General features: G+C 47.9%; 1 protein-coding gene across 7 annotated transcripts in view; it reads left to right on the top strand.

Annotated features, from left to right (window-relative positions):
• Positions 1 to 3,324: 3,324 nt before the first annotated feature.
• CD6 (CD6 molecule) overlaps positions 3,325 to 24,617 on the top strand; it is a 43,542-nt gene continuing 22,249 nt past the window's right edge. For all 7 annotated transcript variants that reach the window (XM_037840452.1, XM_037840451.1, XM_037840450.1 and 4 more), the window contains exon 1: positions 3,325 to 3,511. In XM_037840452.1, the coding sequence (XP_037696380.1) occupies positions 3,451 to 3,511 (61 nt within the window). In that variant the 5' untranslated portion in view covers positions 3,325 to 3,450. The remainder of the gene's footprint in view (positions 3,512 to 24,617) is intronic.

The raw sequence follows: 24,617 nt of genomic DNA, 5'->3' as shown, positions 1-24,617 counted from the left end.
GGATGGAAAATGCCTGGGTTCTCCACAGGTGTCCATTTCTTTTCTTTTTCTTTCCCGCCTTCTTTTGGCTTTATAGCTGCACACACACCCCATTCCACTTTATTGCTCTCCTAGTTTAACATGCACGTTTGACTCAGAGTCAAAGTTAGTCAGTATTTTGCCCTCCTGCCAAATAATAGACCTTTCTAATCTGACCACTCCTTCCCAATACATTTGTTATTCTTGTCTTATTTTTTAGTTTTATTTTGTTTTTTTCTGAACCCCATGTTTTAGTTTTCCAGGGCTGCTATCACAAATACCACAGACTGGTTGTCTTAAACAACAGGAACTTAGTGTCTAATAGTTTTGGAGGCTAGAGGTCCAAAATCAAGGGGTCGGCAGGGCCGCCTTTTTGTGAAGTCCATAATGTTCTGGACATTATTGTATTAATTGTTTTATACAATTAATGCTGAATTTACCTCCATGTTTACATCTTTCTTTACTTACCATTCCTACTTGAAACTTAGACCTCCCTTCTGGGATCATTTTCCTGGTTCCTAAAGAGCATCCTTTAAAATTTCCTTAGATGGGTGCTTGTTCACTGTAAATGCTCTTAGTTTTTGTCTGAAATGTATCTATTTCAACGTCATTCCTGAAAGATAGTCAAGGTTGACAGGTTTCTCTTAGCTCTTCGAAGATGGTATTCCACTGTCTTCTGACTTTAATTGTTGATATTGAGAAGTTAGCTGTCTGTCTACTTGATAGCTCATCCATCTTCTCTCTAGGAATCAGCGCTTTTGCTATTCTAAGTGTTTGATGTAGATTTCTTTTTATTTATAATTCTTGAGTTGGTGTAGCTGCCAGATCCTGAAGGATTTTCTCTTTTATCAATTCTGGAAATTCTCAGCCATATCTCTTTGAACATCCATCTCTCCCGTTTCCTTCTGGAACTCTAATTAGACACATTCTAGTCCTTCTTGTTCCGTCTTAGGCTCTGTTTCATATTTCCCATCTCATTGTCTCTCTGTGCTACAACCTGGGTAAGTTCTTCAGATTCATTGTCCAGCTCACTAATTCTCTCTTCAGCTATGTTAATGTGCTGTTCAATCTGTCCATTGATCCTCTGGTTTCAAAGATTGTGCTCTTCATTTATAGAAATACTACTTCTATATCACTTTTAATTGTCCTTTTGCCTTATCTATACTTTGAATTACCAACTTTTATTTCTTTAAATATATGCAATATCCTTATTTTAGATTATATATAACAAAATTCTAATATCTGCAGTTTTTGAAGGTCTGGGTCTATTGTTCACTGCTTTGTGCAACTCTCATTTAGAATATCTTGTGCTCTTCTGTGTTTCATGATTTATTTATTTATTTATTTATTTATTTATTTATTTATTTTTTGCATGTGAGCTTGTGTTCCTTGGAAATGTTTCTATGGAAATTCTTTGAGATCCGAGTTTAGGTGAAGTGACTACAGAGAGGAATTTCATATTTGTTTCTGCCAAGTGCCTAGAGAACTTCTACCTACTTTAATTTAAATTCTCTTGTTGTATTTTTGTTCATTTCTGGTTGTGTTCTTTTTGCCACACGGGACCCATGAATTACATCCTCAAGCCCCTAAGAGGGTTGACTTGTGGTTAGGAGCATTTGAGATTAGCCCTTTTTTTCTTCTTCTTCTTTGTAATTTCCACCCAGAGTCTGTGCTGAGCCGTGCAAGTTCCATGTCAGCTGAGAGGTTTTTCTCTCCTAGTTCACCCAGCGTGGGTGTTGTATTTCCGTGGTCTTGACTTTAGGTGGGGGTGGGGGGGGGGTTCTGGTTTTGTTTCTCATTTTGCTCCGGCTCTAGGTTTTTTTCCAGGCCCATTAAAATGAAGTTCTTGGCCATCAGAGATCAGCAGGGAAACCTCTGGCTTCCGTTCTCTAGGATCTCTTTGGATTTGTGCTTTCTTGCGAGTTTTGACCTCTGATGATTTCCCTTCATTTCTTGCTACCTCAGCTCTACATTTTAAAGGATATTCTAAATATTTTTACCCCGATTTTCTTTTTTTTGTATTTTGTATCAGGAGAATTTTTCAGGATACGCTGACACCCATATTACAGCCTGGTTCAAATGCATTTCTCTTAGGAAGCTACCATCAGCATGAGACCTCTCATCGAGTTTACCTTGCCGTGACCTGTTGGTTTGGCCACTTGTGTTTGAGAACTACATGCTCCTGAGAGCAGGGAGGTGGTTTCCTCTCTTCACCCTCCACGCATCTCTTTCCGCACACCACGGTCTCTGTAAACAGCAGTTGGATGGAATTGAATCACCCAGAGCTGGAGGTGATCCCCCAGCCTGTGCTACCACGACCTTCCACAAGAGGGCAGCCTCAGCTAGTGCCAGCACCGGGTCCCAGTTCCACCCAGAGGGCTGGGCAGGGCCCCCTGGTGGGAGGGGCCTGGCTCCCTGGGGCTCCAAATCCTGCAACATAAAGTACCCCCTGGGGATCCGTCACAAGGAAATGAAGACAAGAGAGCATGAGGTAAAAGAATCTCTCTGTAGGGCCAGAACCCATAAACCTAAGGCAACGTCATAGTGGCTGGCCAGGATGGAACCACTTTCCTACTTCTGGATGCAAACTCTTCCAGAGTTCCACCTGGACAACCACATTAAGTTATCTGCTCATTCGTTCACTCATCAAACATTTATTAAGCACCCACTCTTTGCCCAGCACTGGAAGTACAGTGGCAAATTAAACACCCTTTGTCCCTGCCTCCTTCCCTCAGTGTCCACTTCAGTCAAACTGGACAACTCAGCATTTCCCAGCCCGCCCTGCTGTTGTCTCTGGCCCAGAGACCCTCCCACCATCCCTGCTTCCTAAAACTCTGCCCATCCTTCTAGCTCCAGCTTCCCTGCCTGACCTCTGACCTCCCCCAGAGGGCTCTCCCCTCTCAAATGTGTCTTAAGACCACACATTCCTTCTCAGCTGTCTTTGCTCCCAGAGTCAAGGTAAACCTTGGGATTTAATCTCATGAGGCCCAGATTCTGTGGAATGGGACAGACAGCAGGTCGTTCATTCATTCTTGCAACAGATATTTATTGAGCATATTCTATGTGCCGGGCCTCCCTCTTTGGGCCTCCAAAAATGAGGCATGTCCTTGCACTTCTCTTTCCTTTCGTTGCTCCTTCCCCTCCTTGGGAAATCTCTCTCTGGTCTCTCTGTCGGGTTCAGCCGAGTTTGGTGGGCTCGCGGCAGAGGCAGCCCCTGTAACACCAACCTGGCTTCCTGGAGACCGAAACCACAAGCCGAGCACGGAGGCGTGAGAGTCACACACAGGCTGGGCTGGGCCACCCGCGTGCAAGAGAGGAAGACACGCATAGGAACAGAGAAGGCAGAGCCGACCAGAGGGGCAGACGGCGGCCAGGCCCAATTCCCAGCCCCAGGATGGCATCGTGCGCCGGTGGGCACGCCTAGCAGTCAGGATGGCAGCAGGCATGTGGCTCTCCTTGGCGATCGTGGGCTTGCTGACGGCCACCCTCTCAGGTACCCCCCTTCCGTCACCCCCTGCCACCCTTGCCTGCCTCTTGGGCTTGAGGACCTGGGTCCTGCCCCCTTGACCCCCTTCCTTGTTGTTCTCCCACCGTCTTCTTTCTGGAGACTTTTAGCCAAGGCTGTGCCCCAGAATCGGGGGCCTCCAGCTGGGCCAAGAGCATCTGGGGCTCTGAGAGGGGCCGGGCTGTGCCTGGAGAGTGCTGCCACCCTCCGAGGCCTCCTGGGGGTGAGATATTCGGGTACCTGTGTTGTGTCTCACTAATGGGCTCCCAGGGTCTGAGGAGGGTGGTCCCTCCCACCCACAGGCTCAGGAACTCCCCCATGCCCTGTTCCCCAGGAGGGAACCCAAAAGGCCCACTGGCCATCCTATTTTCATCCCCAGGCCTGAGGCTCTGGGTTCACCAGGCTCGTATCCCTCATGGGGAAGCAGTCCCAGAAACAGAACTGCAGCTTGGCCAGTTTCTGGGGCTGCGGCACAACCCGTGAGGGAGTGCAGGGCACAAATGAGCTGGAAGGCGCTGGAACCCACCTGCCCCCAATCCTCAGCTTCTCCGGGGTGCCAAGCGCCCTGGCGGCCTGGCCTGGGGCAGCAGGTGGCCCGGGGTTGGGGGACACTGGGGCTGTGCCCCTGCTGCTGGTGAGGTCCAAGCCGACCTGAGCTGGGCGGATGCCCAGAGATGCAAGACATCCTGCCCCTTTGGGGCTCACACCTGGGAGGTGGGGAGACTGATGTGGAAACAGAATTCTGGGCCCCAATGGTCTGGGGAGAAGCCAAGTGCTTTCCGTTTCCGTTTGATGTGAGGGAGACCCAGGAAGGCCCAGTCGAGAAGCATGTGGGGGGAAGGGGGGTTTCCAAGCTGGCTTGGAGAACTCGGAGGATTTGGGGAGCTATGGGGGGGCTTCTGCTCTCCGCCCTCATTTACAGGCACCTGCTCTGAGCCTCCCAACCTCAAACCGGTTCACGGGAAGTAATTTAGTTCACGAGAGCAGGACCGTGTGCCCTGGTGGCCCTGGATGGGTCGGGTCCTCGGCTTTGCCTCTCGATCCACCAAGGGCTGAGCTGTGCCTGGGGCTCGGCTGCCTGCTGTCCCTGAGCTGAGACCCACAGAGTGGCTCCTTCCTTCCCTATCTCCATTGCGGCCACCCTGTCTGTTCTCCACGAGCCTGAGCTCAAGGTTAAGGCTGGGTTTGCAGGGCCTGCTGGTGGGCCCTTGGCTCTGCTGGGCTGCCCCTCGCCCTGCCCACTCCGGAGCTCCAGACCCAGCTCCTTCCATGGCCTCCAGGCAGGAGTGATGGCCAAGGGCTAAGCTGGACACTGGGTGCCCTCTATGCTAAACCCGAGTGGCCGGCTGGCCCAGGACGGTGCAATGAAAGGGTCTAGAGCAGCTTCTTACACGTCATTCATTCTTGTCCCTCCTGACAACTTCTGCCCAATGTTCCCAGCGCCGTTATTTACCTAACGTTTGTTAAGCTGCATTTATATTTGACTCACTTTCTGTTACTAAAACAGGTTTAGATTTGAAAGGAAACTTGATGTCACTGTCGTAAATGGAAAACCAATATCATTTGCCATAAATGAAAAGGTTAACGATAACCATAAAAATAAACAGCAGTAAAAAAATTTCTATTACGTTCTAGCAAAAAGTTCGATGAACGTAAAGGCCGTTGGGCCTGAAGCCTGTGGCCTGGCTTCACCATTAAAAGGGGAGCTGAAGGAGGTACTAAAACATCCTGGCTCCAAATTGCCATTTTCTTCTTGACTTTTTCGGAAGGATTGAAAGCGCTTTGAATGGGGATGAGTTTCTTCACTGTGCAATTTAATGCATCGAAGGCTGCTTCCCTAAGCCCTCTCCAGGGTGTCCTACTGCTGAGAAGTATGGCCTGGCAGGAAGTGCATTCCAGGGGGGGACTGTGAGCCAGAGCTCTTGCGGGAGGCAGAGGGAGACTTCTGGTGTGGCCGCAGCCACCAGGCCCGACCCCCACACAGACCGACGTGAGGTAGACCGGGCCGCCATCTTCCTTCCTCTGTCCTGGTCCAACACACCCAAACTCCAGCACGGCCTTTCCCTTGCAGGGCGAGATAGACCCAGGTCTGTTTGCAGGGGCCCTCCTTGGCGCCACCAGTGTGTTGGGCAGGCCAGGCTGGGGAAAGGGGATGAGGGGTTCCAAGGAGACAACGAAAAGTTGCTGCAAGAGTGAGGCTCAGGAGGATGCTCCGGGCCTGCTCTTGGGAGCTGCAGTGGAAGCCTGGGTGGGGACGCCTGGCTATGCCCAGGGGACCCCAGGCCGTGGACCCTGGCCCGCCTGGGTCCTGGCCAACCTGGCCGTAGCCTCTGGAGCCCGGGCAGGCCCCTCTGCTCGTGCTCCCCGTCCCAGGCCCAGCCCAGGGCCCTCTCTCCTGGGCCTCGTATGGTTGTTTCTCTGCCCAGCCTCACCCAGGTCTTTGCCAGTCTCTTGCCAGCCCCGGTGTGCATTACTGAATGGCAGGGCAGAGAGCAGGCCTTGGAGGGCCATGTGCTCCAGTTCTCTGCCGGTGCTGCCCTGGAGGCTGGGGCCCAGGTCTGGTTTGTCCACCCACTCTCCAACTCTGTGCCTCAGTTTCCCCATCAGCCAACTGGGTGGGGATGAAGGGGCAGAGAGAATGAACTAGAAGCCCTCGGTTAGGGAGGGGTGGGGTGGGGTCAAGAGACCTGGGGCCAGTGTTGTTTGCTATGTGGCTCCTTTTCCTCTCTGGACCTCAGTTTGCCCATCAGTGGAATGGGGCACTTTGGGCAGATGATCCCCAAGGGCTCGTCCAGATCTGATACCCCACGGGGCAATAATGAAGTACCAAGCTTTCCTGCCAGGGCACAGCTGAGGTCAGTGACTTTAATTCCATCTGCACTGGAGCTGGTGACGTCCTCAAGGGCTGCCTTTGTGTACCAAGAAGGCTGTTTGTGGTTATTTAAAACAATAATAATATTTAGTTTCTTCAATTAAAAATTTTTAAAGTCTGGGTTTTCCTTAAGCTTTAAGTTCAATATACAAACCTCATTTTATTTGTAAGGCCAGTCATTTTTTTTTTTAATGGGTCCATTTTTTTTTTTTTTAATGTAGCATTTTTTTAAATTTCAGAAACAGCTCTCCTCTTGCTCACCAGCTCCCCTTCCCATGAGGTTCTAGTGAGTGGGCAGACTTTAAGGAATCAATTAAAAGTACACCTTTCTAAGATAGGAAATTATATGTTTTAGTATGAGCTCAACTATGAAAAAAGAGACAAGGAAATACGCCTAAATGTTAACAGTGTGACTGACCCTTGGGGGATGGGATTATACACGATTTTTTTCCAATGCTTCTTTACACTTTTTTTTTGGTATGTCGCCATTTTTTACCCATTTCTGTGTTGCTTTTTTTTTTTTTTTATTGTGGAATATAACATATTTACATAGAAATGATAACTTTCCAAGTGCAATCTAACAAGTAGTTAAGAGAGGAAATTTCAAAGAATGTTATGGGTTACATTTCCACCATTTCAGTTCTTTCCTTCTAGCTATTCTAATACCCTAACAACTAAGAAAAAGAAAATTATGTAGAGATTCAGTACTCATAATCCATTGTTAAATTCCATCTTGTCTGTTGCTACCCCTTCCTCTAGTTTAATCACTTTCCCCATCTTCAGGGATGTCTAGGCAGTGACCACCCTAACTTGTTCATGTTGAAAAGGGGTGTCGACATTATGGGAAAAGGGGATGCAACTGGATGATGTTCTTGAAGAGGCTGTTGCTCTGGGTTTGGGGACTTAGCTTGCATAGGGGCTTTCTAGAGGATTTAAGTTTCTGAAGAATAAACTTAGTGAGTGAAACTTTTATGGCATCTCAGATAGGGATCCAGGTATTCTTTAGGGTTTTCAGGACTACTGTTCACTTGAAGCCCAGTCATTTTTTTTTTTTTGAGAACATATATTGCTTTTATTTTTTAAATACAGTTTTATTGAGATATATTCACGTACCCTACAATCATACACAGTATCATCATATAGTTGTGCATTCATCACCACAATCAATTTTTAAATATTTTCCTTACTCAAAAAATAAAAATAAAAATAAAAGTAAAAAAGAACACCTAAAACATACCATCCTCCCATTCCACCCTATTTTTATTTAATTTTTGTCCCCATTTTTCTACTCATCTGTCCATACACTGGATGAAGGGAGTGTGAGCCACAAGGTTTTCACAATCATAGTCACACCATGTAAGCTACATAGTTACACAATCGTCATGTCCTGTGTTGCCAGAGATCCTGTGTTGCCAGGGAGATTTATACCCCGGGAGTCAGGTCCCACATAGGGGGAAGGGCAGTGAGTTCACCCGCCAAGTTGACTTAGCTAGAGAAAGAGGGCCACATCTGAGCAACAAAGAGACACACAGGGGGAGACTCCTAGGCACAATAATAAGTGGGCTTAGCCTCTCCTTTGCAGTAACAAGCTTCATAAGGGCAAGTCCCACGATAGAGGCTTGGCCTACTAAACTGGTAGTCCCAATGCTTGCAAGAATATCAGCAGTAGCCCTGGTGGGGAAATCCAACACTTTCACATTTTCCCCAGTTCCTCATGGGGGTCCTGCAAATACATTTTTATTCTCTGCCTAAATTACTTTGGGATGTGTCGCTATTTCACACTAACCTGTACAAACCTACCAGATCTCACTTCCTATTCAAAGTTCCATGTGTTTGAATAATCTGACCAGACAAGTTAAATTATTTAGTGTGCTACAGAAAATATAGATCCTGCACCAAATAAACATCTCTTTCCTTGGTTTCACACAGAAGTTGAAGTTTTATAACATAGTCAGTATCGTCCTTTACACTTTAAGCTCATCATTTTTAACAATGACTTTCAAGGGGCCTTTGATTAATATTTGAGCAAATCGAGTTAAACAGAGTAGGTTTCCTTAAACAATAAATACCACTTAGAAATATAGCAAATTAAATTCCCTTAGATCTGTGCTGGCCCAGAAGGTAATCACTAGTGATATGCATTTGAAATGTGGTGGTTCAAATAGAGATGTGTAAGAAATGTAAAATATACAGTGCATTTCAAAAATTAGTACACAAAAAAAGAATGTAAAATATCTCACTAATACATTTTTAAATGGATTGCATGTTGAAATAACATTATTTTGAGTATGTAGAATTAAATATATTTAATTAATACAGTTAGTTTTACCTATTCCTTTTTACTTTTAAAATGTGGCTTCTAGAAAATTTAACATTACATATGTAGCTCAGTTTATATTTATATTGGCCAGCACTGCCTTAGATAATCTAAACAATGTTTATGAATTTAATGAATTTCATTTTCTTATAATTGTTTCAAAGATCTCTAAGAAACAAAACCTTCCCAAGGACTTCAAAGAAGGGTTTTAGATCCAAAAAGCAAACTTGTAAGCAAAGTGAATGCCAAGTTCTCTTAAATAGTCTAGTAATGTTTAAAGACATTGTCAAATTCTCTTAAAATTCCAACTTAAAATTTTAACTGAAGTCAGTTACTCAATCACATTTGGGAGAAACTCCAGTGGTCAAATGTTTGCAAATTTCACAAATACAGGACATTTAGACACCAACACATAGAACTTGGCCTACCTTACGCTTCACACAAATGTACAAAAACCATGATTTTTTGTTCGTATAATCATCTGTACTTATAAATTCTCTTCTTGGGGTCAACATCCAGTGATCACGGAGAAAGCCGTTGGGGTGATCCCTGGCGTGTTGGAGTGTCCATCTCTGTGGATTGAATTACAGATCAGTGCAGCTTTTTGCACAACCCTCACCCTCTACTTGGGGTTGTCCACAACCTCTGGGTCCAACTTACATTAACTTGAGGCCCCTGGACTGTCCCCTCACCCAGGGGGCTTTACCACCTGATCGGATTAAATTAAACAAACCTGTTTACTGGTCCATTCTGATTTCTAGTCATGTTCTTCTTGGCTGGCGAGACAACAACTATAGATATGTGAATAACTCATGGCAGGCTTCTGTGTGTTTCTCCAGGCTTAGTTGGGCTCTCTGGTGACAGGCGAGGACAGTAAACACGGCTGTCCCAGTAATGGTGGGATGGGGTGAGGCTGCTGTTGGGGCATTGGAGCTGCCACATTTAGCCAAATGCAGATGATAACAGAGAAAGGGTTATCCAGGGCCTTCCCCATTCAGTGAATGTTGATGGAGGTCTAACTGCCAGTCAGCCTGGAGACATGATAGGAAAGCTCAGGAGTTAAATTGGGGTTCCACTGTTAGGTTCCGGGGCTGAAGAATGAGCCTTCTCCCTGGGTCAAGGAGAAACGAGCAGGTGGCCCAATGGAGGCTTTGGGACAGGGGATGGGGGCGGATCTTGGGGAACAGCCTTGTAGGAAAAGGCCAGTACCCAGCTGTCCTGCCCAGACACGGGATGTGAAACCACCGACAACATCAACCCCCATGGCAGGTGCTCAGCCCGTACTGAGGTGGAATCCCCAGGCCCCATCTCCATCCCTTCATCTAATCCTCAGTGATGAGTTAACAATCTACTTAATGGTCTTTCTTAATGGATGCTTTAAAGCTAAAAATGCATTTGTTTTTAGAAGAAACTTTCTATGTCCCCTGAAATGGAAAGCCACTGTAAATCGCCTTAATGAGAATGGGGAAAATAACCATAATGGAAATGAAACAATGTTACTAAATTCTAGCCAGGCTCTGTTCTCCTTTGCTCGAAAGGGAGATTTGTAGGTGTCACAGAGCCGTTAATGACCAACCCCATGGGAGACTTTCTTCTCCAAGTAATAAAAGAGAACCAAAAGGGAAATTAAGGAGCACGACTTCCTCACCACGAAATTCAGTGGTATTTCGTGACCCTGTAAATCACTTCTGTGGCTCTTTGGGGATGTGCCCCACGCTTTGGGAAACATTGATTCAGAGGAAGGACAATGGGTGGTGGGCAACCCACCCTCCACTCCCAGGCAGCAGGTGGGGAAGCCCCCACTCAGCCACCCAGGGTCACCCCAGATGTGAGGGCCCCATATCAGGCCAGCCTAGGATCCCCCAGGGAGCCCCTCGATTTCCCTGCTGAGCCTTGGAATTGGGGATGGTGCCAAACCTGTGTCCCTGGATTCAGCCCCTGCCACCTGGGGAGGGAGAACATTAGTGTGGGAGTCTGGAGCCCTGGGGAGGGGGCTGGGGTGGGGATAGAATTTGGGGACTGGCTGTGGTTCTAATTTGCTGGATAATCTTGGGTGCATTCCTTCCTTTCTCTGGCCCCCTTCCTCACAGGAAAGGGGGTGAAACTGAGGACCCAGCTTAAAAGCCTGGTAGTCTATGTTGTTTGAGACTTTACAGGTTGTCCTGTAGGCAGCTGGCTGGGGGGAGAGAGGCTCCTGCTCTCGGAAACTAACCCAGCACAAGCACAACATCATAACCCCACCAGCATCCTGGCGCTTGGGAATGATGGATCCTGGAATCTGGCTGGCTCAGGTTGGAATCCCAGCTCTGCAGGACCCCAGGACGCTTCTTAGCCTCCCTGTGCCTGCATACTAGAGATAACATCCTGCTCACCGAGGTGAGAAAATTAAATTAGATCATGCGTCTGCAAAGGCCTGCACATTTATAAATGTTACACAGCAAAGCCAGATAATCCCTTGTGTGTGAATATAGGATTTACCAGTTAATGTGGTGCTGTTTGCACACCAAGCTCGTTTACCCATGAGACAACCCCATTTTATAGATGAGGGAACCAAGGTTTAGCGAGATCGAGACTTGTCCAGAGTTGGAAACTAGCTAAGTGCCAGGACTTGAGCTTATGTCACCTGACTGGCAGTCCAGGGCTCTTTCCACCAGACAAAAAAAAATGTGTCCTGGCCTGTCTCCTGGCTGTCTGCCCTCTGGGTTCCTCTGAGGTCCTGGCATCGTAGGGACAGATGGGGTCAAGCGGGGCCACGTCCCCCACCATGGGCCGGCTTTGGTGGGGTTTGCCCTTGAAAGCGTTAAAGTGTTGTAGCCAAGCACATAGGACCAGCCTGGGGTAGTTTGGAACATGTGCAATCCAATCATAACTAGAGCCACCGTCCATGGTGGGTGCTTACCGTTCCCTCAGTATCAGGTAGGCTCAACCCATCTCATGCTGACAACAACCTTGGAGCAATCACCCCCATTTTATGGGTGGCGGAAACGGAAGCTCAGAAAATTATGAATTTTTCTTCCTGGCACGTGGCTGCTGAGGCTGAATGTAAACCTGTCAGTCTCCAGAACCCGTATTCTCAACCGCTCAGGGGTGCTGCCCCCAGGGAGCTGGGCATCTGAGGAAGGAGAGTGAGCCCCCAGGGAGCCGAGGGTCTCCTGATTAGAAGGAGGGACATCTCTGTCTCCAAAGGGCTGGACATTGAGGGCAAGAAAGATTTCGTGGCAAACAGAAGAAAAGCAAAAGCATGCTAGGCACAAAAACACTTAAAAAACAAAAAAATAAAAGAGTGTCTGCAAAAACTGTTGAAACCGGAGTCAGGTCTGTAGTTAGTTAACTGTGTTATGCCAAGCTCATTTTCCTGGTTTTGATCATGTTCTGTCGTTATATCGTATGACACGATCGGGTGAGGCTAGATGATGCGTATGTGGGACTTCTCTCTACTATTTTTGCAACTTCTTCTTGTGAATCTATAATTTCAAAATAAAAAAGTGGGTAAAAAGAAAGCATTTTGGGCGGAAGTACCTAGAAGGTACATGCCTGGAGGTGGGACAGGCAGGGCAAAACCCTGAGATGGGGTGTAGGCAGCCACTGGCCGTCCAGCCCTGGTGTGTGGCCACAATTCCCAAAGGAGCTGAGATCAAGGCTCTTTTCTTTCTCCCAGTTATTCCAAACTGGTATGTTGTGAGGACTCATGAAAATGCCAAGCATGGCACTTGCCCCTTAGAAGGTGCACACTCAAAATATACACTTCTAGATGCTAGATGGGTGATCACAAGGATAAAGTCCTCACACGGGGTGCTTTGTAAGGGCACACATCCTTTTTCTCCTCATGACAGCCCTATGAAGTGTGAGCCATTTCCCCACTTTACTGATGAAGCCACCAGGTCACAGGGAGAGTAGAGCAGACATCTTCAGCTTGACCTTATGACTCCACATCCAGTGCTGTCTCCCAGCCCCAGAAAATGGCCAGAGTTTGGGCAGGGGACTCGGTATACCCATCTTCAGCTGGGCTGTCATGGAACCTGGGTGAGAAGAATCTGGAGGGTGTTGGGAGGGTCAGAAGCACCGTGCAGAGTCTGAGCTGAGCCCCTTCCTGGCTGAGTGTCACTCCGAGCCTCAGTTTCCCCAGCTGTGAAGCAGGGTCAATTGCCATCTTTAGAGCCCAGGGCTGGGAAAAGGCTCCATGAGCTGTTGGCTGTCAAGTAGTTGGGGAAAGATCAGGTGCCTTGAGAGCCACTGGAAGTGAGGCATTAGCTCATGGGAATAGAAGAGGGCATGCCTGGGTTGCCACCCACCGTCTTGTAGGCTCTGGCACCTGGGCTGCCTTCTGCCTGAAAATGGCAGCCAAGCGAGAGGCCAGCCTGGGCAGGGGGCCGGGTGGTGGGCTGAGGAGGAGGCTGGGGGGTGAGCCTCTGGTTACTAAGAGGTATGGACAGGGACCCTACAATGAGAAAGTGATCCCCTTGCTTTCCCCTGCACATGGGGGTGCCCCTGGGTCTCTATCATGCGTTACGGGGAAGCAGGAGGCACCTTAGAAGGTTCAGCCTTTAAGCTTTCACATCGCCCCTGACTCTATCCTGATCTGAGCTGGGCCAGGGACTCCAGGCAGTGCCAGGAGATGCCCAGGGAGTCTGTGTGTGGGGCTGGGGACCAGGGCTGTGTGGGGAGTGAGTAGGAGCCTTAGGGCTGGGAGCTTCTTGGGGTGCCTTGGGGATCCCCATCTGCGCCCCCCACTTCCAATTTGGAAGTCATCCATGGAGATCTGTGCCAGGGCCAGCACAGTGGTGAAGTTGCTGTGTCAGCACTACCACGGTCAAAGGCAAGCACGGCTCTGCCCATTTTACAGCAGAACAAACTGAGGCTCAGAGAGCCCCAGTGCTGCAGCCAGCTGGCCCCAGAGCTGGGCCCACCCCCTCCAGCTGCCTCTTTCTAAATGGGGCTTGAGGGAAGGCTTTATCTGCACTTCAGTGTATTTTTTTTTCACTAAGGTATTCACCTCTACCGGGAGGGGTGCCTGGGCCTGAATGAGGGGGCAGGGGTGGGAGAGCAGGGAGAGAAGCCTGCCCAGGACTGGGAAAGCTCTGTGCCTTCCTCTCCTCAATGAGCCTTCTTTTTCCCTTCTTCCTTCACTTGATGAAAGGAAACGCACTTACTAAATGAGCTCCTTGGAGAGATGCATTTTGCACTGTCCGAATGGATTCTAGAAATATCGTGACAGTATCTGAACGGGGAGAAACCCCAGAGAGCAGCCAGTTGTCTGCTCTCACCTTTCAGAGGAGGAAACTGCGGTGCTGGGTAGAGCATGGTCTGCTCCTGGCCACGGAACTCGGGGGAGAAGCTCCCACCCAGTCTGAGGGCCCTGGCCCGGCCCTCCCTCCACTGCCATAGCCCAGAAGGGCTTGGCAAGGACCCTGTGCCAGCTCCTGGCAGGCACCCCCAGCTCCCCACTGCAATGGCGAGATTGCAAGCAAGAGCTGTGGGGCCAGGTCCGAGGGGAAGGCAGGTGCCCGCAGGTCTCTGAGATGTGAGGCCGGTTTGCTGAGGCCAGGAGCTGGCTTCTGCAGCCACTCTGCCTGCCCTGTCTTCTCAGCTCCCCCAGCCCTCAGGCTCAGCTTTCTTTTACCCCCATTTAAAAATATATATATTTTAGCATAATTTCAGACTTACTGAGAGATTGCAAGAATAGTGCAAAGAATTTTTATATGCCCTTCACTCAGATTCCCCACGTTAATATTTTACCAATTTGCTTTATCATTTCCACTGTCTATCTGTCTGTCTCTCCATTACTTTTTTCTAAACCACTTAAGAATAGATTGCAGACGTAATGTCCATTTCCATCTAAATACTTCACTGTGTCTTTTTTTTTTAAATAAGGACATTCTATAACATAACCACAGCATACTTACCAATATCAGGAAATTAATATTGATACAGTATTATGTAATCTACGGACCTTATTCAGATTTTTCCAATTGTCCCAATAATGTGCTCTAAAGTTAAAGAAAATTCACTTTAATGTATTGCATTTAATTCTTACATCTCTTTAGTTCCTTTGAATCTGGAACAATAGCTTAGATTTTCTTTGTCTTCCATGACACGGATGTTTTTGAAGAGCACGGGCCAGCTCTTCTGTGAGAACCACATAGCCTGGTTCCTCGTAATTAGATTTAAGTCGGGCCGTGATCTTTTCAGTGCATCACCTCAGGAAGCTCCTGAGACTGGGTTGTTCTATCACTAGCGATGTAAACTTGGATCAGTCGGCTAAGGTTGTATCTGCCAGGTTCTCCCCTATAAAGTTGCCCTTTTCTCCTATGTAATTAACAAGTATCTTGTGGGGAGATTCTTTACGATTATGTCAATACTGTGGTCACCCTCAGACTTTTACCGACTCGTTGCAGCATCCTTTAACAGTTCTCGCCTGAACCCGTCATTAGGGCGATGGTCGCCCAATGGTGGTTTCCTAACTGTGTCATCCGTCCACGTTTATGGCTGGTGACTCGGCTTTCTTGGCTAGCTTGGAGGGTGGGAGCCCATTGGCTGGTGCAGAGGAGGCCCAGGTCCAAACTCCCTCACCTCAGATGTGGGGTTTGGCTCTGCAACTCTGCGCCACCAGGGCCAGTGAAATTTTTCCCACTCTTTTGTTAAGCACCTACTATGTGCTGGGGGTTGTTTTCAGGCACGGGAGATACTGGAAAAAGCTCCAGCCTTCAAGGAGCTTTTGTTCTAATGGGGAAAATAAAGAAGTAAACCCATTTTAAAATAGTATCATTTCCAAGAGGAATCAGTGTAATGAGGGAAACAAAGTGACGTACACGGAAAGCCACTAAGAAGAGGATCCAGGGAAAGAGAGCTGAACGACGAGTCCAGTTGGGAATGTGGAGGTCAGGGAGAAGGACATCCCAGGCGGCAGGAGCAAAGTCCTGGAAGCAGGAAAGAGGTCGTCATGCTGGAGGAGATTGCAGAGGGAGGGGAGAGTGGGGGAGATGGAGCTGGAGAGGTTGGGGAGCAGACCACATAGGGGCTTGGATGTACTCCAAGGGCAATGGGAAATCAATGGAGGGTTTTAAGCACAGAAGAATGTGACCTGATTTGCTATTTATATAATTATTTTACAAATATACATTTTTTTTAAAAAAAGTCAGGTTTTTTATACCTAAGTAAGTTTATTTAAACCTAGAAATCCTGTATCCTATCATATATATGTTTAGAGCTAATATCATTTGCAGTAAATAGGATATAGTCATATACATAAATAAAACGCTGAAAACGAAAGTGTCATTAAACAGCCTGTCATCCAAGCTTGAGTTGGCTCTCTCTTTTGTTAAAAGGGAGATTACCAAATGTGAGATATTAAAAGGCACGTAGTACCTCAAAGAGACTTGATCCTTAACCCGGCAGGAGGACTGGTAATAATTTGCTGGCTATTTGATTCAATGGTATTTAATCTTGTCTCTTAAATCATCTCTGATCCCACCCCTGGTTCGGTGAAACAGTTAGGTGGGTGGGGGCTGTGGGGACGGTGGTGGGGTGGGGGGCTGTGTGCCGTGAGGGAGGGGAGAACGTTCTGGCCACAACCTACAATCACAGGCAGTTGGAAGCAGTCAGATACGGAAGAGGACCCTGCAGTCAGACCCCCGCTAGCCCAACCCACCCATTTTACAGATGGAGAAACTGAGGCACTAAAAAGGGCAGGGACTTACCCAAAGTCAGACTAAGAGCTAGTCTCAATTCTGTCAACTCCCCTCGTCACTCCCACCTGATTTCAAATGAAAATTCAGACCCGGTATAAACATTAGTCACCTTTATTGTAAAAATGTTATGACAACCACATTAAAAGAAATGAAAAGAAAAAAAAAGAAATCTCACCCAGCACCCTCACACAGCCCGGGCTTTTGTTCTTGAAGGAGGGAATTTTTAACGCTCTGGTGCCCGCTAGGCATTTAGTCTTAGGCTGCAGGAGGGTGTAGATGGGCTTCGTGCTGGTTAGTGGTCAGGTGGCTGTGAGAACATGTACCCGGGGGTCTGAGAGAAGGAGTTTGGTTCCCGGCTCCACCACTTCCTCTGTGACCTTGAGCTAGTTCCTGAACCTCATGGAAGTAAAAAACCCATATACCAGCTCCTCAGCTCTTAAGCTCTAGGTAGACGCTCATGCTCTCCCTGAAGATATCTGTGGAAAAGTCTTTGTCCCCTGCCTCGGTGGAGCTGTCTCAGCTCCAGCCACGTCAACAGAGCCGTGAAGCTCAGCCCCTTCCCGGTTTCCACACACACGCACAAAAACCCTTTCTAGTGAAGCCCCCTGGATCCGGTAGACTCTATGGAGATCTGGAAGTGAAGGAGGAGCACAGGCCCCCCAGGTGGCCCTCCCTCTCAGAATGCCTTAGAAGCTCTGGATTATTTTCCAACCACCACACAGCGCAGCTCAGCTCTCCACAGCTCCTGCCCCTTAGAGGAGCCGGGGGTCAGAGGCCCAGCCCTCCTGTAGATCCCCCAGGGAAATGGAAGGGCCCGGGAGCCACCCGGCATGGGAGATGGAGGCCTGTCCAAGGGGGCTGTGTCCTAGGTTTGTGTAACCAGGGAAATGTTACACAAACGTGCAAGTGAGGAGACAGGACCCAGGTTACTCAAGTTCTCCAAGGGGTCCAGGGCTCTCCAGAATTCAAAAACCTTCCCGCTAGTCCCATACTCTTCCAAGGTTGGGAAAACTAAGGGAGAGACGGAGGGTGGGGGGTGGGCAAAGACAGAGAGACAGACAGACAAAGGGACTTAGCCAAGGCAACAAATTCAGTTGCTTTGCCCATATTTGGTCCGAGACTCAAGCGCTTTGAGGGTTCCAGGCCGTGAACCTCTGGGCCCAAGCGGTTCTCAGTAATTTGAGGGGATATCGCTGCTGCGGCCACTAGAACAGCATCACCTCCCACGCCCACCAGGCGAGCTGCTCAATTTTGAGGTGTTCTCACCCTAAGGCACCACCCGCAAGGGTTCATAATTTTGGGGTCAAAAGTAGTCCCTTGCCCCTAACCCCCAAACTATTCTCCCATAGTAGAGACTGTCCTTCATTCCTGAACCCTTTCACCACGGATGGCATCTTTCTTTACACACACGGAGCTCAAGTTTGAATGAATGAATGAATGAATGGGATTTCAAATGCCAATCTTCCACGTTGCCTTTTAGCTCTTGTCCTCACACACCCGATAGCCTAGTTTCTGCAAGTCCCTTCCCTTCTCTGAGGTTCAGTTTTCATCTCTGTACAATAAGGCTGTAGTATTGACTTACCTGGAGCCCCATGAACAGATATGCTTAAAAGAAGATTTATGTAATACATTATCCATTCCCCAATAATTCATCCACCTATATATAAGTTACGATGCACAACCAAATGAAGACCCATGAACCTACTGCCCAACTTAAAAATTAGAGCTTACCCAAACCTGTGTTCTCCATCATGATCCCCATCTCTTGCCTCCCTCTCTCCCCAGATGTATCTACCATCTTGAATTTTGTGTTTACTGCTGCTTTCTTTTTTTAAATAGTTTAATCACACACATACAACCCTATTTATGAAAATAGTTTTTCTAATTCACTGTTTTGTTTCAGTTATTTTGGGAAACTTACAAAAATGGCATTCCCCAATGTGTATTCATCTGTGATTTGCTTTTTACACGCAATATTAGCTTTCTAAGTAAATCCAAGCTGTGGCCCATTCATTTCCACTGCTGGGGAATAGTTGGCTATGTGATCATCCCATTCACCAATCCCTTGTTGAGGGGCATTTGGGTTGTTCTCGAGCTTCTGCTGTTGTCAGCGCTGCTGCTGGAAACATCTGCCTCTTTGTGTCACCTGCAATTGTTTCTCTAGGGCAATGCTTTTCAAATCCTGGGTCATGATCCCTAATGGATCATGAAATCACTTTACTGGACGGCAGCCAGCAATTATAAAAAATGAAATAGAATAGCCTAGAACAAAAGAGAAAATAGCAGAGTGCATTGTAAGTTGTGAACTTAAGTATCGGATAAACTTCTGTTGCAGTTGTGTGTGTGTGTGTGTGTGTGTGTATACTGGGCTATTTGTTGCTGTGGGTTCAGACAAAATGTTAGAAAGCCCCAACACACCCAGGAGTGGGCTTGCTGGGCCGTGATTATGGGAATATTTTCTCCAGGGGTTGTAGCAACTTCACTCCCCCCAGCAGTATGTTGAGTTCCTGAGGCTCTCCGTTCTCAGTAGGAACACACTGCTTAATCGTCGCCAAGCTGATGGGTGTAAATAGCACCTTGGCATTTCCCTGGAGTCACCACGAGGCTGGATGCCTTCCCACATGTTCACGGGCCCCGCGGGTCCCCTCTTCTGGGAAGTGCCTATTCCTGCCTTCTGCCCATTTTTTTGTTGTTTGCCTTTTCCTTATTGATTTGTAAAAAAGGTCACTTCTGAAGAGGGTTTCCGTTAGGGAAAGTGAGGTGAAAGGGAGAGAAAAGGGGAGTTAGGACAAGGTTTTTGGCCTTAAATTTGAATTGAGAATTGAGCCTCACAGCTACTCCTGGAGAAACGGCAAGAAGCTACTTCAGGTCCACTCCTAACCAGCTGTCTCTGGGGCCGGGTGCCATTCAGAATTGAGAATGTTTGGGATTTTAGAAAAGCAATATCATGTATCATTGACACATCTCAGGAGGGCCTGTCGGCACACTGTCATCAGCAAAACGTATCATTTTTCACACCATGTAGAATAAATTAAGACTATAGCCAGCCTCTTATCAATTCAGGTCAGGTCTCGCCACCAGCAGTTCTGAAAGCACTTATAATTGGGAGGCATCTAGGGCCTCAGAATTGCAAAAAGGGATTGTGCTTGACTGTTACAAGAATGGCTATTGACAGCTGGTATCCATCTTCTCCTTCAAATTCCCAACAGCCCCAGGAGGTTGGTATTAATACCGCTAATTATATACTGATAAAGTCACGGAGGCTCAGAGAGGCCAAGTAATCCAGGCACTGGAATTAAGAGGAAAGGAGGGGTTTCAAACCCACATCAGGCTGACTGCAAAGCTCATGTGCTTTCTACTCTATTGTGTTGCCCCAAACCCATGGGAGCCAGTTTCTCTGCTCCCCGGGACTCTGGAGTTCGAAAACAAAGTCAGCAGCCAAGATCCGGAGGGTGAGGCAGAGTGGGGGCTGGGAAGGTTGTTTGTCAAAGGACTGGGTGTCTTTTCCTCTCTGCCACTTCCTCTTCCTGGAGAACTCCTACTCATTCTCTAAGACCCTTCACAATTGTCCCTTGCTCTGTGGAGTTAAAGTTACTCCCCCCCATTTCTATTTCCCCCAGAGCACTCTGTCCCGACCCCCAGGATAGCACTTACACCTAATTATAGTTGGCTGCAAGTATACTTGCGTTTTCTCCATCAGGGCAGGGGGCACGGAGCCTGGCCAAGAGTAAGGAATGAATGAAGGATGAAGTAATGGAAACTTCTTGACTGATGGTTAAGATATACAGGAATGTGGAAAGGACTTTGAGCTCCCCCAAAGCATCCCAGATGGCCCTTGTGGAGGGGTGTATGGGACAACAGTAGGCCATGATGGTCAGGAGTGTGGGCTCTGACTTGGACCCCAAGTGGAACCCCGACTCCACCTGTTCATGACTGTGACCTTGGGCAAGTCATTTCCGGGTTTCATCTGGAAAGCTGAGACCTGCTAGGACCTTGTGGAGAAGAGTAAGAGAGCGAATGCCATGTCTATAAGGCAGGCAGCCAACGGTGGGCATTCAGATGTTGCTTCCTTCCAGAGAACCCGAATCTATTTCCCTGAATTTGAACCCTGGGGTCCTCTTGGACCCCCGAGCCACACGGATCCAAGTGGCCACAGCCCCCAGCTGTTAACGACACAAGATGGCCCTGGAGTGTCAGGCTGAACACCATGCTCCCAGCCCTAATCTCCCTCCTGTGTGGGGGCAGGACTCTGTTCTCTTCCCCAGGAGGGATGCAAGGACTTGTGGCAGCCATTGGGTGTCTGACATCACGGGGGTCCTTTTCAACAAAGCAGGGGGCTCTAGACCTCCCCAGAGAGGTCTCAGCCGCACCCCTGGGGGTGGATTTTCATTCCTTGCCCACACTCAAGCTTCATTCACCCAGAAACTGCTGTCTAAGCAGCTCTTGAAGACTGCAAGCCAGGGCCCCTCCTGAGAGCCGGTGGGTGGGGGCAGGCCCAGGGGAATCCTGAGCAGGATTCAAGCCTCTGCCCTCCTCTCCCCGGAAGCAGACAGGAGCCCAGCCCTGCCATTTGGGGCTGCACTCTGAGGAACCTCATTCTGGAGCTCCACACACCAGCCCCTGGCCTGCCTCCAGGCCTGTGCTCGGGCCAGGCCCCCTGCCCAGAATTCCCCTCTGCTTCCTCCTGCTTGCTGAGGCTGCCTGATGAGCTAGGAGAGAGAATCTGGGGAACAAACTTGGATTTGCATTCTGGAGCCGCCGCCTCCTAGCTGCGTGACCTCAGGCTGGCCATTTGATTTCTCTGGGCCTTGATTTCTTTGTCAGTAAAATGGGTTTCATGACAACACCTCCTCCCGGAGCTGTCATGAGGGTCTTAGATGGTGAGGCCCATAAAGAGCACCTCGAGGGGGCCGTCCTCGGTGAATGTGGGTCTGCCCAGTGAAATGACCCTTGACCTGCACAGCCAGGCCCGAAGGTCACCTCCCCTACGGTGACTTTCTGGACTCGCTCGCCACCCTTACCCCTGGCAGAGGGGGCCTCTCTCTCCCCTGGGTTCCTCCAGCTCACTGGACACCAGGTATCTCCCGGCCCAGGCCCGAGGCTCCCGCCCAGCCACAGGCTCAGCTCCGGAAATGCCCCCGGAGAAGAGGCCAGTCTTAGAGGCCTCCTAAGACCTGCTGGTGATTAGGATTTGTTGAGCATTTACTGTGCACCCCGAGGTGGTTATCAGGCAGTAATTAAGGGAGCCCAGGAGTCCCCCTCTCTCTGTTCAAATCCCTGCTTCGCCTCTTACAAACGCTGTTGTTCCAGAAAGTTCCTTGACCTCTTCAACCTCCTCAATCATCTGGAAAGTGGGATAAAAATAGTACCTACCTCAGAGCACTGTCAAGAAGTTAAAGTTTTTAAAACTTCAACCCTCCCTCAACCCCCAAGCTTTCTTACTGGGGAATCATTGTCAGATGGCATCCATATGATGGGGCAATTTACAAGATTTTTTTCTACTTTTTTAAAAAAAAACTTTGCTTTTATTTTTATCACTAAAATGCTATACAGTCAAAATGTTACATAATTTAGAAAATATAGAAAATCAAAGCAAAGGAGAAAAAAAATTACTGGTAGTCCTTCCTTCAAAGATAACTGTTGTTACAACCCTGCTATAGAATCTTTGAGAAATTATTTTAGAGAGAAATATTGCAAATACACAGAAATATACTTTGACTATTTTAGCAAACTTCCAGGTACCCCCCCCCCCACTACCCAGATTTAAGAAATGTTAACATTTTTGCCATATCTGCTCAGTTCTATTTTAAAAGAAAGGAAAGCATATAGATAACTATTGAAATATTTCCTTATCCTTCCCTCCCCAGAGACACTCACTCTTCAGAGTTTGGTGTCTATATCCTTCTCTTCCATGTTTTTTAAACTTTTGGTACATAAAAATTAATCCATGAGCAATAGATGGCACTGGTACATGTACTATGTTTTATACACATGGGATCATACTGAACATATTATTATATAAGTTACTTTTCTCACTCAATACATTATGTTTTCGAGCTCTGTCCAGTGGGTAGACATAGATCTAGTTCATTCTTTTGACTAAATAATCCATCCTATGAATATAACACAGTCTCTTTAATCATAACCTACCAGTGAGTAGATTATTTTTAATTTTCTCCTATTACAAACAATGCTACAGTGAAGAACCCCATACATGTCTCAGTGGGCACATACCAGAGACTCTTCTCTAAGATATATATGTAGAGCGTAATTTGGGATGTCAAGGTATGAGTAGCTTCAACTTTATGAGGTATAGTTGACCATTCTCGATGCACTATATTTCCAAGGATATAAGCATCCTGTGTATTTTGTTTGGTAATCTGCTTTTCCTGCCTAATATATATATATGTATATATATATGTGTGTGTGTGTGTGTGTGTGTGTGTGTGTGTGCACGCATGCACACACGCACACACACACACACAGCTGTCACATACACACATTTGCACCCACTGATTCGACAAGAACTTCTTAGGCACTTGTTGGGTGCCAAGCCCTGGGATTTCCTTGTGACCCTCCTCACCTGTGAGGTGAGGGAGGCAGGTTGGCATATGAGGTGGTTTGTCCAAGTTCCTCCACAATAAGGAGGAGCCTGAGTTTCAAACCCCAGCAGGTCTGATTCCAATCCAGTGCTCTTCCCCGACGCCCAAGACCTCCCCAATTCAAAGCCCCCCCACCCACACCCACCCCAAGGCTGCTGAATTGGAATTCTAGAGGAGGGACTGGGAACTCCTTCTCCTTCACTCAACGGTTGGAATTCTCTTGGGAGATCAGGAGTGGGGGGCCTCTGGGGGTTAGTGTCTGGTCTGGTCTGCTGGACTCTCTTGGAGCCAAGTCCTTCGTCTTATCCAGGGGTTTTTCAGTGGAGCAGCTCATCACCCTCTGTGCTTGGTCGCGTCTCATCTTACCATCCAGTAGCTGCAAAGAAGGTAGAGTCCAGTAGGGAAGCTTGAGCAAGCCTTGGGGCCAGGGCCACAGGATCCTCTTCTTTCACAGACACTCCTGTCACCATAGCAACCGCCGTGCACTTTTAACTTTAGGATCACTGGGTGACAGTGTTTGCAGAACCACTGGCGGGTAGCAGCCCAGAGTCACCCAGTGCACACATGAGGCTGCTTTGATAAGATTCTTAAGGAAAACAGGGAGAGAGGAGGACAGAATGGAGCCTTTGGGGAACTGGCCTGTTCCTTTGCAGAGAGGAGGGCTGATGGGTTCATTTCCTTCCTAGGATGGACTGTTAGAGTTGATGGCCAGCTGCTCTCCGAGATCCCCCTCGGGACTGGCCAAGAACAAGGAGAAAGAAATCTCAGGATGGGGAACAGTGATAGCAACAGCTGCCACTCACCAAATCTTAAGCATTTTACACACATTCTCCATTCACCCCTCAAAAAACAATCCTATGTGGCCCGCGTAGTATACCCAGGGTCAGGGTAAATCCAAAATCTAGCAGGGCTACGCGACTTTCCGCAGATCACACAGCTAGTGACCACAGAGAGGGGCCTGTCCCCAAAGTCCCTGTTCTAAACCAGCAGAAAGGAATTTCCTGACAGTAGAAGTTGTTCAGCAGATGAACTGGTACCTGGGAAGGTTGTGGACCCTCTACTTTTATCATCCCCGTTTACGCTTATCTCCCTGATACTGCTCCACTTCCCAGCACGTGGGGCGAGTTCTGCAAATGTTAATGGAATTGAGTTCAGGCTGGCAAGAGGCTCATTTCTCAGCTGTCACGAGAATGTCGCTCATGTACCCTCACTTTCTCAAGCAAGGGAGAAAGAGAGGGAGTTCCCAAAATTAAACATACCCCAAAGCCTGCCGTGTTTCATCGATTGTATCTTTAAACTTCTTTACAGTTGAGCTTATAAATTGTTGCCCTTTACTTCCTCTTGGATTTAGCTGGGGGAGAGGGGATTAAAATCAGGGTATGCACGGAGGATTGTCATGCAGGTAACATCCTCTGTTGTGTGACATGGTGACAAAAAAATAGCAAAAACGGCTGAATTTCTCTGACCCGAGTGACTAAAGTCCTTTGAGGCTGGGACTTGAAGGCCTTCCACCTACCTTCTTTTGTAAGTCTAGTGCATTGAGTTTTCTCTGTCCCCAAGTCCCTCCTAGGTAAAATGGGAAGGTTTGGGGATTTTTTTCTTTCCTTCTTTCCAG

The sequence above is a fragment of the Choloepus didactylus genome, chromosome 6, assembly GCF_015220235.1.
Source record: "Choloepus didactylus isolate mChoDid1 chromosome 6, mChoDid1.pri, whole genome shotgun sequence".
NCBI lineage: Eukaryota > Metazoa > Chordata > Mammalia > Pilosa > Megalonychidae > Choloepus > Choloepus didactylus.
The sequence above is the reverse complement of the archived record's forward strand: the minus strand, read 5'-3'. Positions and strand labels throughout refer to the sequence as shown.